The 16,147-nt window shown below is 29.2% G+C and overlaps 2 protein-coding genes across 3 annotated transcripts in view; one reads left to right on the top strand and one right to left on the bottom strand.

Annotated features, from left to right (window-relative positions):
• Positions 1-8,696, bottom strand: part of LOC113392727 (CUGBP Elav-like family member 2) — a 387,219-nt gene extending 378,523 nt beyond the window's left edge. For both annotated transcript variants that reach the window (XM_064215969.1, XM_064215970.1), the window contains exon 1: positions 8,498-8,696. The gene's annotated coding sequence lies outside the window, so the exon portion shown is untranslated. The remainder of the gene's footprint in view (positions 1-8,497) is intronic.
• A 2,413-nt stretch (positions 8,697-11,109) lies between these two features.
• Positions 11,110-16,147, top strand: part of LOC113404315 (sodium-dependent dopamine transporter-like) — a 53,140-nt gene continuing 48,102 nt past the window's right edge. The window contains exon 1 of the mRNA XM_064215995.1: positions 11,110-11,320. Within this exon, the coding sequence (XP_064072065.1) occupies positions 11,288-11,320 (33 nt within the window). The 5' untranslated portion in view covers positions 11,110-11,287. The remainder of the gene's footprint in view (positions 11,321-16,147) is intronic.

The following is a 16,147-nucleotide window of genomic DNA, read 5'->3' as shown; positions in this document are numbered from 1 at the left end:
AATAATTGAGACCAACGGGGATTCTGACTCAATTAGTCTATGCCAAATAATTTTATTTAAAACTTCAAAGAATAGACCAGCATCCGAGTCTATTATATTAAGATAAGCATCATAATGACCTTAAGTTCGTTTCAAACTTTTCTTAATCTTTTTCTAAAAATAAGTTTAGAAGACAGATTGCAAGGTTATTGCACCGTCTGCTCGAATGCGGCATGTACATAATATTATTATAATTTATCACGTCTTTCTGATCGATATCTTAATTAGATTTTGTTTTTAAAATAGATATTGTACAGGTTTCTTTATTCTTTCACTCTCTTTTATTTCCATATATCGGATGTTGATCAGGCACAACATGACAAACGGTTTTACATGTTTTCCGAGGCACGAGCATTTAACACTGTAATTTCTTAATACCAGGCTATTGACTGAGATTTTTTTGAAAAAATCAATTCCCTTTATGAGTTCGACACGCGGTTTGAACATTTATATATAAATCTGGTAATGATTAGTTAGGAATTATTAACGTCCATTTTGAAGTGTTGTCTATGAGCACTTACCAACAGGTGGCTTATTAGCACGTCCACCTTCCAATATCATAAAAAAAAATCTTGTACTATTTCCCAAGAAATTGACAATAAACAGGCAAATAAATGAAATATCATTTGTCTTAAATTTTATTTTATTTACTTATTCCATTTTTATTAAGCCTACCACAATATATCTTGAATCAATATAAAACTGTTTAAGACTAATCGTACGCTGATACGCATGTTAGCATGGGATGGCAGTAGACGCAGTCATAGGTCAGTCACATACCTATGTCGCAACAAAACGAAATGAAACAGTTGGCGCTTTTACTTTCTAGTATTGAGAATAGATAGTTGTCAAGTGAATGAGAAAATTCTCCTTATATTGTAAAACGTCTCTTAACGTATAGGCACCGCGCAAAATGAGCCAGAGCGCAGAATAGGCACATTGTACTATCTTAGTTTAATTTCCCTAGTTAAACTTACTTAAGCTAGTGGAAATGTGAATTATTCTATGCATATTTTTCGATATCTAGACTTATTATTGATGAATTTTAATCACTTTTATTGACCATACTCACTTCGTCAAATATGATCCCGTACAGATTCGTGTCATACCCGACGTGCATTGTAAATTTATTTTACTTTGAGGGTACTTCCTAAATATCTATCACTAACAGTGGAAAGTTCTGTTTCTATAACAACGTGCACCTAAAAGTTAAAAATCGAAAATATTTTTTTTTCTAAAAAGGACTTATGTCACTATATGATCTAAAAGTGTTATTGATGAGACGACATTATGTTGTTTTAGTATCATTTGGAAGTAGTATTTAAAATTTTATTGTTTTATTACAATAATTAAGTATTGACATATTTATATATTGTTACGTATGTGAGAATTTGGCAACTCACTCTAACCCTTTTATACATTCAAAAATAAAGGTTATATGGAAAAAGAAATTAATATATTAAGAATACCAAACAGACCTTCCATCAATAATTGTGATATTACATAAAATTTACAAAACATTAACGTACTCTTGTATTGTACTGGCCTTGAACTCAAAATCTATAACGGAACGAGATATCTATGTCAGCTATAGAAATACTGAACAAAAAACGAACACAACTTTCCACTTTATAATTCATTTGAGTATGATTAACCAAATTCACGGTACCGCTATAATCCGGTAAATCGAAAAGGCTATTATAATATACAGATCCTAATATCGTTTGCAGCGTATCTCAATTCCGCCATCGCTCGAGTACGTACTCCACTGTACTAATTGTTTTGGAGTTCATCCAAAATACAAACTTAACCGAATTTCACGGGTGGCACGGTGCATAGAAAATTGTTGCTTCTAACGTATTTAGTGAAACAATAATGTGCTTCGGAAATCTAATTTGAATTTATACAATAAATTTGAATTAATAAAATAGAGATTGAAACTGATGGAGTCTGTTGCTTGAATATAAAACATATTTTTTTATTTAAGAAGTTCGTTTCGTTTATTCTTTGTTGTTTTCTTTCGTCTCTGTAATATTAAATTACTCGATGATAAGTAATCGCCAAAAACATTGATACTGGTACAAATATTAAAGATCTCTTACATTATCAATGAGGGATCAACCTTGAGAACTAAGGTTGTTATGTCTTTTGTGCGTTTTTATGATTGTTAGGTGGACAAATAGGACACATGATGGTAAGAGTTCGTCACCACCCATAAAAATTGGTGCTGTAAGAAATATTAACAATTCCTTATAACTGCAATACGCCACTGAACTTGGCAACTAAGATGTTATGTCCCTTGTGCCTAATTACACTGACCCACTCATCCTTTAAACCGGAACACAGCATTACCAAGTAATGGTGTTTGGTACTAGAATATGTGAACGAGTGTGTGTGACTTGCACAAAGCCCTAACACCAAGTTAAATCTTCACCAATGTTAATGTACATTTTATATTGCAGGTTCAAATCTGAGCAAGTACTAGTGAGATCGGTAAGATTGAAATTGAAAAGAAAAGATAAAATGTTCCATTTTCAAGTATACCAAAAGAAGATTTGGTTGGTTTTTTTTACATTAAATCCACCATTAATTATAATCAAGTAATCGTTTACGTAGTATTTTATTCATTTAATGCTTTCAATTTTAAAATTAATATTAAGAATAATTACTTCTCATTTATAATACATAACGGAGGAAAAATTGCTTACAAATGAAAATGACTGTTAAAGTGTTAATATTCGCAGCGCCGCCTCATTAATCGTCCCTACCATTAAGTAGTATACGTTAATCATACTCACATAACATATTTGTTGGGTAAAAGAGTTTTATGATTCTTATTCTTTCGTAATTCTCCCTAATGTAAATATCACACTGTTGGCGAATACCACATGAAAACTACGTGGTGCCCGCATTGGAACTCTTGATCTTTAGTTTCAAGTGACGTGTACTGTCTTATACTCGTAGATCATTTGTAGTTTTATTTAATCTAATTAACAAAACAAAAGATATTATCATAATATAATCAATAAGTACAGGCTATGTTTATGTTATACTATGCTTTTCCACAGTTGCTCGATAAGTCTTAATTATTCAATATTATAAAAACAATTATTATTATATTAAGAATAATGAAAAATAACTTAACTCTGTTTCGTTAAATAACATTCATGTGCTAGAAGATTAAGAATCTGTGATTTAGTTTATATGTTTTTGTAGACGTTAACATTTGTTTGTGTTAACATCAGATTTTCTACCGCCAAACAGCAGCACTCATTATTATCGTGTTCCGTTTTGATGACGTAGGGAATGATTAATATTTCTTTCAGCGCCATTGTCTATGAGCAGTGACCACTTACCATTAGGTGGCCCATTTGCTTGTCCGCCTACTTAAATCATAAAATCTTAATTTAAACGTTAAAGTAAAGCTTATATAATATGCTAATATAATGGTATTTATTTTTAATGTAGCTGAATGTGCCGACAAATTAGGAGAGAATATTTCGGTCTAAGCGCTTCGGAGAGAACTCTGCTAAACAAATAGCAGATACACATAAACTGTATGAGAGATTTATCCAAAATTCCTACAGAAAATCAACATACAAATTAAATCAAACATTTATACAGTCATCATTTATATGCTGTAATATAATTAGAAAAAAATACTACGACTATAATAAAATTTAATAAGTAATAAGAAATAACATATCTATTTCACTTATATCTAGGTAATTATTACAATTTTCGAATTCCTTGACCCTCACAAAGACGGGATTAGCCATGATTATTTAGATTGGTTAATTATTACCTTTTTGTAACACATTTCATTATCACAATCTACGTTCGTTTTATGGGACGTAATTTTAAATTAATCAGTCAATACTTTTATTACTAAATGAAAAAAGAGATTGTCCTCTTTAATGCTTTGTATAGTTTTGTTAAGCAAATAATAACTCAACGTTAAACTCTCCACAACTCACTTATATATTATGAAGCACACTCGCAAACAGGAAGATCGTTAAAGTAATTTAAGACCCACCTGAAATATTTTATGCGTGTGTGCCATTTTTATTTTGGATTCATTTTATAATCTATCCGTTAGTGACAGAGTTCAGATTCTTGCACCGGCCGACTGTTGCAAGACAGCTATAATTATAATTTGGAGGTCACGCCTACGTTACAGCATTTTATTTTCTCCTTGCAGCGAATCTTTACGAAATCGTTTGCGATAAAATTGATATTAGCGTAAAAAAAAACATTGACGCATTTGTGTATCATTTACAAGTAAATCAAAATTATTATTCAATTATAGTTACATTATTTTTTATAAAATTATATTTATTTATATATTGAAAGTAATAACCTACATTTATTTTTATGTACAATAGCATTTCGAAGATAAAAAATAAAAAAGAACATGTAAAATAATCGCCTTACATAATAACATTTTTAATTTAATTAATATTCTAGTTTCGAGTCAACGGTTTTATAAATATAGACCTAAAATTCTTCATCTATTTTCTTAGAACATTTTACTAAAAAAAACACTTAATTCATTAATGACAATTAATGTATTGATATTTAATAACATAATTAAACATCAAATAATTATACAAACCACATATATGTAATGGGCATATGAATAAGATGTCTTTTACTGAGTTTCACATTTTAAAAGTAGGTAGACTAACCGCTTGATATATATTATTCAGCTATTCCAATCTTTCAAATGGTTTTATCAGGGAATATTATATTTTATTTATATGAAATATTATCATAAAATCGGTAAGAAACAAGTTAAGTCATATGATGGCTACACACGGCTCGGGTACTTTGGAATGTCTCGTTGGTCGAGTGGCTACTATATTTTCCGAATATCCCGAGGTCGTGGTTTCAAACCCCAGATCATGCCGATAAAAAGTTATAGAGTTTTTCCATCAATTTTTTTCAGTAATAGCCCGAAGTCTGATAGTTGGAAGTGTGTACACTCCTGTGCCTCGGAGAGCACGTAAAGCCGTTGGTCCTGCGCTTGAAATATTTCCGGTCGTGTCGGATTTGTCATCCAATCGTATTATGAGACCGAGTGAACAGAGAGAGCACCTGTGTTTGCCCACACACTCGTGCACTGTGTATGTGCACGTGCAATATGTCTTGCATGGTTGGTCTTCCTTGAGATTGACCGCTGTTGCCGAAATTGGTCATGATGATATCATGAATATACATTTTAATTTTCATTTGATAAAAAAGTTTGATCAAGTCTTTGAATTTTGATAATTAAAATGGAAAAACCGCGTTGCACAGCGGCTTATCCTATGGATATTTTATTTAGACTAAGCATACATTTTATCGAGCGTATGACCTTGTATACGATAGAATCAGAGTGTTTAAATTTTTTAAATTTCAAACATACCTCGTTCTTCTTTGAAAACTTTATCATCAAATCAAGAGACGACAAAACAATATGTTTCGGTCTAATTTATTTAATTTGTATTTCTTTTTTGTCAAGCTTCCAATTTCTTTCTAATGATAATTATGTGGTTACTAAAGGTTTGTAAAATCATGTGTATATTTCATTAGTCTATTCAAATGTAGATGGATAAAATGAGGATATAACTCAGTTGGAGATTGCCCTACAATATATTAAAGTTCACCTGCTGTTCATGACAGTGTTTATGTAGATAGACTATTATTGTGTTTTTATTTTTTACTTACGTCTGAAAAGCCGTTTATATTTCCGGAAGAATTATTATATATATCCATGCAGAACTTTATCTTATATTAATGGTGGTGGTGTAGATAGCATGTGATGGATCCATTAAAGGAATATGGTATTTTTCTAGAAGTGGTAGCTCGGAGTTATAAAGCACGTATAACCGTGGATCTTATGCCTGATTTCACTCCAGTGGTAACTCTTTATTTCCAAAATTAAATAAAGTTGTTGAGCTTGAGAATAAAAAGTGCACTTTTGTTTGTTCGTATACTTCCTATCCTATTATATTATAATATTATAGAGATAATATTTCCTCCAGAGATTGAAGTCGGTTATTTTTGTTACAAATTACATAACAAAATATGTACATATAAGTCCCCTAAATGACCCGACCTTTCAACGTCGAATAACACATGTAAAGATTTATTTACACATAATTACAAAGAGCTTTTTCTTTCAAATAATTAGTTTAGCCTTACCCTCGAAATACTACCAGTGTTATTAACGAACGAGGACTCATGAGTATTTTGAAGCTTCAAAAGATATATAATTCCATTCTCCTATTTCGAAGTACTTGTGTTGTCTTTTTTTTTTTATTTACGTTTGTAATTTCAAAACGAACAAGTATTTTTATAGACTTTTTTTTTATTTGTATTTTATTTAGTACATTGAAACGTCTTAATTATCTAATGCTCAACTTTATTCAGCCAGGCACTAACAAGTTAAATTTCATTTAATAAAACAGTGACAATATATTGTTATAATAAAGTCAGCTGTCAACTTTAAAAAATTATATTTGTATTTTAGACCTAGAATATTGCCTTATGTAAAATTTTATTTTAAGTTTCTTAAAATCTTTTCTTATATAAAAAGTAGTGGCTGATTCAAATAAAAATTTAATGCTTTATTTAAAATAAAAATATCTACTTAATAAAATTTAAAAGTAAGAGTCTAACGAGATGAAATTTCATATAGGAATTTCTCATAAAAAGTAAGTGTCAAAATTCATCTCTTGAGGGGGAATATTATTTTAAACGGGGGATTAATATTTTTATTGGATATATTTGGATTGTTTGTATATAAATTCGTTGTTTCTAATGTGAGATATATGTGCAGTATTTTTGATTATGTTAGTAAGTTAAAACCAGGTAGAAATCTAATTTTAATAATTCTCTATCTAAACCTGCGTTACCTCAATATTACAGTGACTCATACTTTATACACACATATATATGTATAAAGTAAATAAATACGCATTGATTGTAAACTTGTGTTTAGATAAATTTTTACTAAACTATTTTTATATTTGTTTATTTTAAAGTATTATAGTATTTTATTAAAAATTTTGCCCAATGGATATCAACGCATGAAAGTCAAGTTTTTGAATCTGGGAAATCACCATAAATAGTTTTTCATTTAGTCGTACTTAACATTTGGTTATAATTCATCTCGTGCTGAGCGGTGAAGCTAAAAATCGTAAAAAGTATACAAGTGTTATATTTGCCCAGCCGTGGGCCTCAAAAGTCCTAAATTTTAATTTTGTTATTTTAAAACATAGACTGATATTTTTTCAAAATTATATTTATATAATGAAAATGAATACCGCTCCTTGCTTATAGCTATATTAAAATTAATTGTAAAATTCATTCTAAAAAATATATGCTTAAATGTAATTATATCGAAGCGTATTCTAGATTAGAATTTCCAGTTATACAATGCAGTCACATATATTATGAGTATCTATAGATCGTATATAATTATGTGCGATCAAGGAAAGGCGATAGAGGAATAGATAGTGCATAAATGCATTGACCTCTGGGTCATTGTTGATATCTTATAGGTCAACTAAGTCTGTTAGGGTCTGGATACATTATTATTAAATTGAATTAGGAGAACATCTATAAGGACTTGATGCGATTTATATCTTGAAATTATCAGTCTAAACTGCAAGTATTTAATTATAATTTTAAAACCATAAATGTATTTAAATGTAAATTATGAATAACAGCCCGTAAATGGTTTATGAATAAAATATTGCAGTTCGTGCGTGTATAGTAATTATGTATGAAATAAATAATGTTTTTATTTTTCTTTTACCATTGATTTACGATATTCAAAATCATTTATTTCATTATAAAATATTTGAGAGAGATACAAATGATCGATAGTTCTAATCATGATGTTATCATAATTATAATCTGCTAATGTCACATTTTTTAAGATTTAAGTTTAAAAAAAAAAATGATCTATAGAAGTTGAACTAAATCGACGTGCAAACTAAAAAGTTTTGATAATAAGTTGCAAACCAATTCGATATTTCTAAGGGGATTTTTTTCACTAAATCAAATATAATTATTTAAATAATGAAGAATAGTTATAGATTATTATAATAACAAATTATTTTAGCAAATGAATACTGAATAGTCATATTTCTGTAACGCAAATCGTGCGTTTTCCAACAGTATATTTTATTTATATGTAGCTTAATTCTCTATCATATCAACACTGTCAAAACAAAAACATTTGTCATCCTTTTCTATACTTATCACAGCCACTAGCGTAGGAAGAGACAAAACATAATATATAAACATATTTGTGTGAACATACCTTTATTTGACACATATTCTAAGTAATGGTAAATATATTTAAATATGGAATTCTTTAATGATAATTGATAAAATAACTAAGAATAAAAAATGATCTAATCGCTACCGATAAAATAAAGTTAATATTAAAAAAAGAACTACTCACACGATGTAAACAAGAATCACTTAATCACACATTTACACTCACTCACAAACACTTAATTAAATCAAAACGGGCACAATCAGTCAAAATTGTTCGCAAACTTTGTGAACCACGTGTTGCGCCACGAAAAGCGAGAAGGAAAAACGATTCTATTAACTCCACTGGACACCACTCTTGGCCGCAAGTCACTCACTACTGGCCATACGTTTCATATACATTGCCGTGTGAACACAACTAAACAATTTATTTTCATATACAACGAACGCATCGAACATATCTAATCGATGGATAACGCATAGGCATAAAGACGTCTCTACTTTTCTCCTGATCACGACGATTAATTCTATTTTTGAATTTTAGCCAATGCTATCCAATGAGTCATGCGATTGGTCAGTTCGATGATCACAAACTGCAGCGATTTTAATTATTCAATTTATGAAAAAAATGTTTTATGCTTTTTGTTTATTTTATTTTCTTATGAGAAATAGCTGTTTTTACATTTCTCACTTAATTCAGAGAAAAAAATAGTAAACAGTATATTGGTATGGAATATAAATTTACATCAGGAACTGTGAAAATTGTTCCTTTTCCTTCAGTTTGCCGTTGAGGTTGAATATCCGTTCTAAATATTGCAAAATTGTACGTCACGGCAGCTTCTCGTTTAAGATTATTGGATAGACACATTTATAGTTTGATTGATTAATTTTTATATTTGCAGTATTATTATCGCAAAACTATTTCATATATGTTTATATGAAATAGTTTTGGTTTTGTTTTTATTTCATTACTATAAAATTTGATTAGTAAATAAATCAAAGGGTTTTTTTGGGAAATAATTATAAATCGATGTATGATTAAAGATTTCAATACACCAAGCGAACGTATAATATAGTAACTATAAATATTAATTTTATAAAAAAGTACGTCATATATTTTATCTTTTATTAATATACTATTTTTATTTTTATATTTAGACTAGCTGTTGTCCGCGGCTTTGCTCGCTTGGAAATTGATTATATTACAAAATAATTTAAAATATGACGTTAATTTAAGACCTCTTTGTATACCACATTTGTGGTTCGACTTTCGTGGGCTAGATCCACCAGACTGCTCGTAGAGCTCACTCTCGAACAGGCTATTTAGAACTGTCCATGCGAACTTAAATTATTCTGATCATATCAAGGATATTCGAGGAATATACACTGTTCCTCCTTTAGCACATCCAGTGATAACTGTAGCCTCTATGACGTTACGATAGAGTGCCGTTACTATTAGTCTTCTGACTAAAAAAATGACGGACTTCAAGACTAACCTATATACGAAATTTTAACCCCTATTTCAACCCTGAGAAGTAGAATATCCAAAAAGTTTTTAATACGCTACTTGGGAAGAGCTCAGTTTTTCAATCTAGATTTATTTATTTTTTTTAATTACATAAACCAATCAGTTCATTAACATGCATACATGTCAAGTAATAATATAAACAAAAAAGGCATAAGTTTTCTGTTCTAATTTCAAACATGTTTTTTTTTATGATTAATTGATGATAGATCATCCTGTTATTGACAATCGAATAAAAAAATGATTATCAAAATCGGTTCACAAATGATCAATTTATTGAGAAACATATAAATAAAATAATAAATAATCCCGTTAATTTTGAAGTTAGCAAAAAGGGTATCGTTAATAAGTATGGTTAATAAGGAGCAACTTGTTGTACATAATATTTCACAAAATTTCCTCATTGTAAGAAGAATTGCTGCAGATTTGCCTAAGACAAAATATATTATATATATTATGTTTAAATTTAAATCATGTTATAACTTGTTCTAAATTTAAACTTACGATTGTTCTTTTTCTTAATTCTTTGCTACTGATTTTATTGATTGTTGATTTCGATCAACAATCAATAATCTTCACAATATTTATTATATTACAAAATATAATTGAAACAAAATCTTATAATAATTACACACCTTAATAAGGATATCAGAATGAGTGCACTCTGAAAAAAAAATCATTTAATTGGTATAAAAAAAAATAAAAAATTATTGATCTTATTTTCAACGTGAATTCGTTGACAATCTGATTAAAAAATTGATCGGCTAAAAATGTATACCAAAAGTTGCTTACAAATTTGAGTTAAACAAATCTTTTCACTTTCTAAAAATAATTAGATTTAAAAATTCAAACTGTTCGGTGTATTCCAATCTTTAGTAAGGGTAAGGGACAGGTGGAAGCAAATGACCAAATCGATACAGGGGTTTTAATAATTGATTCAGCAGTCGATGGCCGACGCCCGATAGCGATTGGAAACCGTAGTAAACATTTGTATGCTTTACAACTTTGATCGATTGGTGAGAATAGGAATATTTATTTCATGTCTATTAAAACTCACTCTATTTTATAATTTAATCGAATCGATATTATAATCGATTTCCATTGGTGTAGCAGATATGTTTTTTTTTTCGAATAACTGTTGAATTATAATAAAATAGATCGTAAAAAAACAAAGATGTACAATAATCAAAGCTGTAGTAAGTAGATTCAAATAACGTTTAAAATTACGTCTTACCCCGATGCAGTTCTAATTAATAATTGAAGAATTTCGTTTCAGAGTGACATCGAATAGACTGCACTGCATTGTAATAGGTGATCGATATTTCTATTAATAGAAACCAATGCATTCTAAAGGCTTCTAACAATGAAACTAACTACGAATAAGTGGAACGTTAGAGGCAACCTCAGTAGTATATACTGTATGATGGCGTTAAAACAGATAGTGAGAAATTCATGGATCTTTGGATAGCGATCGAAATCAAAAAGGTTAGTAATATTCATTATTTCAACCAATTACTCTATTTTTTATATAATATATTTCAGATTAATATTATGACAGTATTAGCGAGCGCCATCTACTATGTAACAGTAAACCTAATTATTGTAGTTTGAAAAGCCGTTGCAAACAATCCCGCCTATTGTATTAAACAACTGAAAGCTATTGAGTGAATAATGAAATACCAAATAAATTACGTTTACGTTTGATTTGGCAGAATGTTTTGTGCTAAACAAACTTAATTACAAGTTCGAAAAAAAAAAAAATCAGTTGTGTACTCATCAACATTGTCTCATCAACAACTTAGTAATATTTGAACTATTTTGTATGAAAATGTTCTAATTCTAAAAATATTCAATGAATATTTGTAATATCCAAGAAGAGTGATCATAAAACTGTCTAAGGGAAGTTTGTCCTCAAAGTTGAATATTATTTGGCAAGGAGCCAGATTACAACCGACCAAACTATATTAGGGATATTTCCCTAGTTTAGTTTTATATGAGAAAGATAATTGTCATCATCATTGAAATTAATTTCCTCCTACCATAATGAAAGAGTTTTGAAGGTTGTTGTTAACGGTGCAAAGTCAAATGGCGCTCTGGCGCAAATGGATGTACCACAGGGTTCAATTTTAGGACCTCTCCTGTTCTTAACGTATATAAATGATTTACCTTATTTTGTAGATAAGACTTGCGCTATTGTACTGTTTGCAGATGATACATCCCTTATTTTTAAACTCGACAGAAAAATAAACAACTATGACGTTGTGAGCAATGCTCTGTCGCGGGTTCTTGGTTGGTTTGACATAAATAATTTGGTACTAAATGCCAAAAAGACTAAATGTATTTTGTTTTCTCTGCTAAATGTCAAATCAAATTCTTCTGCCGTCATTTTGAATAATGAAAGGCTTGAGTTTGTTGAGTCGACGGCCTTTCTAGGAATAACCCTTGACTCCAAACTTCAGTGGGGCACCCATTTGTATGCCCTAGCAGGGAAACTAAGTAGTGCCATTTATGCAATAAAAACAATAAGAAAACTCACGGACGTAAGTACTGCTAGACTAGTTTATTTTAGTAATTTTCACAGTCTTATGTCATATGGAATGTTGTTATGGGGTAATGCAGCAGATATTGAAATAGTATTTATTCTGCAGAGAAGAGCTATCCGAACTATTTATAATATTAGCTCTAGGACATCATTACGCGAAAAATTAAAGAAATGGGTGTATTAACGGCTGCTTCACAATATATTTATGATAATATAATGTTTATACAGAAGAATATACAAAAGTATTCCATAAAAGCTGATATACATACTATTAATACAAGAAATAAGAATAAACTTGTAACCCCTACTTTCCGTTTGCATACGGTACAGAGAACGTTTTTGGGCAATAGTATACGCATATATAATAAGATACCGGGAAATGTAACCAATTTACCATTAACGTAATTTAAAAAGTTTATTAAGACTAAATTAATAAATAAGTCTTATTATTTATTAAATGAGTACTTTTTAGAAAAAAACGCCTGGATTTAGGGTCGGGTTCCATCACAGGACACTAATTTTTGTAAAAAAAACAGCATTGTAAATCTGTTTATTTGTAAAGAGCAACTATGCGAGTTTCTTGCCGTTTCTTCTCGCTGGAGGCTGCTTTCCGAAACGGTGATAGTTTTTTTAATATCGACGATTCTAAAACGCTTCGTTGTGAAGTTTACTTGAATAAAATAGATTTGATTTGATTTGATTCATCCCCTAGAGTGTTAAAAGTGTGATTTATCAGTAATATATGAATTAAGGCATAAAGTGTTTCTAAATAATAAATCATTCAAGGTAAAAGTACATTACTTTGGACCTTTTATGTACTTACGACGCTGACTCGCTCTATTTTTCTTTGATGGAAATTGAAACGATTTTGACGTAATATTTTCTTTTATCAATTGTGATATTTCAGTGTTTTTAAAATTAATCCATTTCGCCATTTGTCTGTTGATAGAATGATCGAATATTTTTTATAACTTGCCTTTCATTGATCATCCCTATTAATTATTTATTTTCTATAAAACTAAATAGCTAAATTTAGAATGTTATTATCTGTAATGAATAAAGAAAAAAAAAAATATATATATATATATATACGTAAAACATGCAAAAAGTAATTGTAATTGTTATCAATAAGAAGTATGTATATCGACGTGGCGAGAGATTTTAAAACAATTCATGTAATGCAGTACCGCGTACCAATCCCAATGGTCTGTGGGAATGACGCCAGAAACTTTTGTATTATCTATTTTGCAGTGGTGCTAATATATCTCACATTATGTAATACATAAAGATTCATAATAAATTTAGGAATTTTCTTAATTTTATAATAATACAAGGTAACCTATTTATTATTAAGGTAAGAAAAAAAGGATTTTATAATTAATAAACGCGAGATAATCTCGAGAACTTTTGAACCGATTTAATTAATTTGTAACATAAGATAGCCTGTTTATTGGACTGTACCCAATTACCCTGAGAAGTAGTAAGTACAAACAATCAATCTATATTTTATTCATGTAAAATTACATATATTATTACATTATGGATTATCGGTGAAATAAATTATTCTCAAATATAATGAATAGGAAAATATCGGACATCGTATATCAGCAATTAAGTAGATAATTATAAAAGCTTTATCCTTTCATATCGTTGTATCTGCAATTCTTAGTATATATTCCGACAAGTACATACACAAGGTGCATAATACCTTAGTTCACAAATTTGGTGGAACATCATTGATTTACTTCTTACATTTCCAATGTCTGAAGGTGACTAGTTATCACCAGGTGGCCGATTTGCTCGACTGCCTATATATCTCATTCAAATAAAATATAAACGTATAATATTTAAAAAAAATTAAAATATATTAATCCAAAGTAAACTTACAATCAAATTTTCAAATGAGAAATAAACCAGAAAGTAATTTATTTATTCTCGAACAAATGATTAACACGAAACAATTTAGCAATAACATTGAACATTCATACGTTACAAAATTTCATTAAACACCCACAACGAGACATCGCATAAGCTAAAATATGCTTGCTGATGCACGCAGCTATGTCGCTTCGTATTATACATACTACACACGTAATATATTATTAAAATGCATAGTTAAAAAAATACCAAGTCCACAAAAATAAGTATTTAAAACAACTTGACTGCGTATGATCGGAAAGCAGCATCAGCATCCTGTTGGCACTAACCCAATACGGATAACACTTCTGATAGCGATGTGAACAAGTTTGACTATAAAAATCGGTTGGCATTTTGGCTGAGCCAAATCTGGAAGATGGATTTTATAACTACATCTATGTCTATAACAATATTTATTCTGCTATATATATTTGGTAAAAAACTAATTTTATATAACTAGTCATATCTTTCTATTATTTCTCCCTTCTGCTTGATTTTTGATTTAGTTATTTCATTTTTGATGACTTTTTACTAACGTGTGCCTTTATGGTTTATAATTTTTTTGTGTTATTGTATTATTTGTTTTCTAAATTATAAATAAATGAAATAAATAAATCTCTACTAAGCCATAACATAAAGAACGAATATCACGCAATTTTAATTCTAATTAATTGAATGATGAGACGCTAGTTTTGTTGAGTTTTGAGAAAGGTTTTCGCATAATACATGGTTTTACTCGTAGTTTTATATAAAGTAAATTATTGTATATTTCTATTTATAAAGTTACATTGAAAAAATTGTCAGTATAATAAAAAAACATTATTTCCAAAATTAGCAAACTTTTGAATGGAATTTATAATAATAGAAAAACTTTCGGTTCGTTTTAACTTTTTAACATTCGAATAAAGTTAAAACTTTTCCTCCAATATTACACTATGAAACTTCTTGAATCTTCACAGCCCCCATAAATATAATAATAATAATCATTGAATTGTCTACAACATCCGGAACATCTGGCATTTCTCCAAAACGGTCCGTGAATGAGTCGTCGCTTGCTGTACCTCCCTATACATTTAAACGCTATTATTAATTTGAGTTATATGAAACTCAATGAATAACTAATAAAGTAGCTTCTAAAATTAGAGGTCTTGAGTGGCTTCAAAAAAGAAAGATGTTCTCAACTAAATCATTTGTTTTATTTTTAATTTAAATTTAAGGAATTTTGTGCTCAAATATGAAATCACGATGAAAAGTCAGTGGATCTCTTACGTTGTGAAGTTACTTTTCACTTTTTGATGAATATCTAAATCATGTGCTTAAAATCGGTTTAATTACTATATGTCTGTCTTCGTAGTTAATTATAAAAAGACATAATTTTTTATTTTTATTATAAAATATATTCAATATAATAAGTACATTATTTACTATAATGTTTTGACTTGTTGCTCGGTTTTTATATACGTGTAAGCAAGAATAGCTTCCGATTAACTTAAGTAGGTTGTCATAATCTGACTTTGACTTAGAGGGATAATTTTAAAATATTTATTTGACGTTCAGTAACACCTTTTCTATCTCTAGATTCTCTATCGGATCTTGAAATGTCCTAAATAGTACGTCCATTCTCTGAAGTTTTCAAATCTTAACAATTTCCTTTATAGTTCCTCAAAACACAACAACAAAAAAAAAAAAATTTTGAAATTAATAATATAATACTCCTAAAACTAGTACTAATTGTTCATTACTGTGTAAAAAGATATCGAGGTTCTTTTTTCATTTTCCTAAATATAAAAATTATAACTGCGAGAAATATTAAATATAAGCATTTATGATACCATTTTAATGTTTATTTTCAG

Source organism: Vanessa tameamea, chromosome 10, assembly GCF_037043105.1.
Source record: "Vanessa tameamea isolate UH-Manoa-2023 chromosome 10, ilVanTame1 primary haplotype, whole genome shotgun sequence".
In the NCBI taxonomy this organism is placed as follows: domain Eukaryota; kingdom Metazoa; phylum Arthropoda; class Insecta; order Lepidoptera; family Nymphalidae; genus Vanessa; species Vanessa tameamea.
The sequence above is the reverse complement of the archived record's forward strand: the minus strand, read 5'-3'. Positions and strand labels throughout refer to the sequence as shown.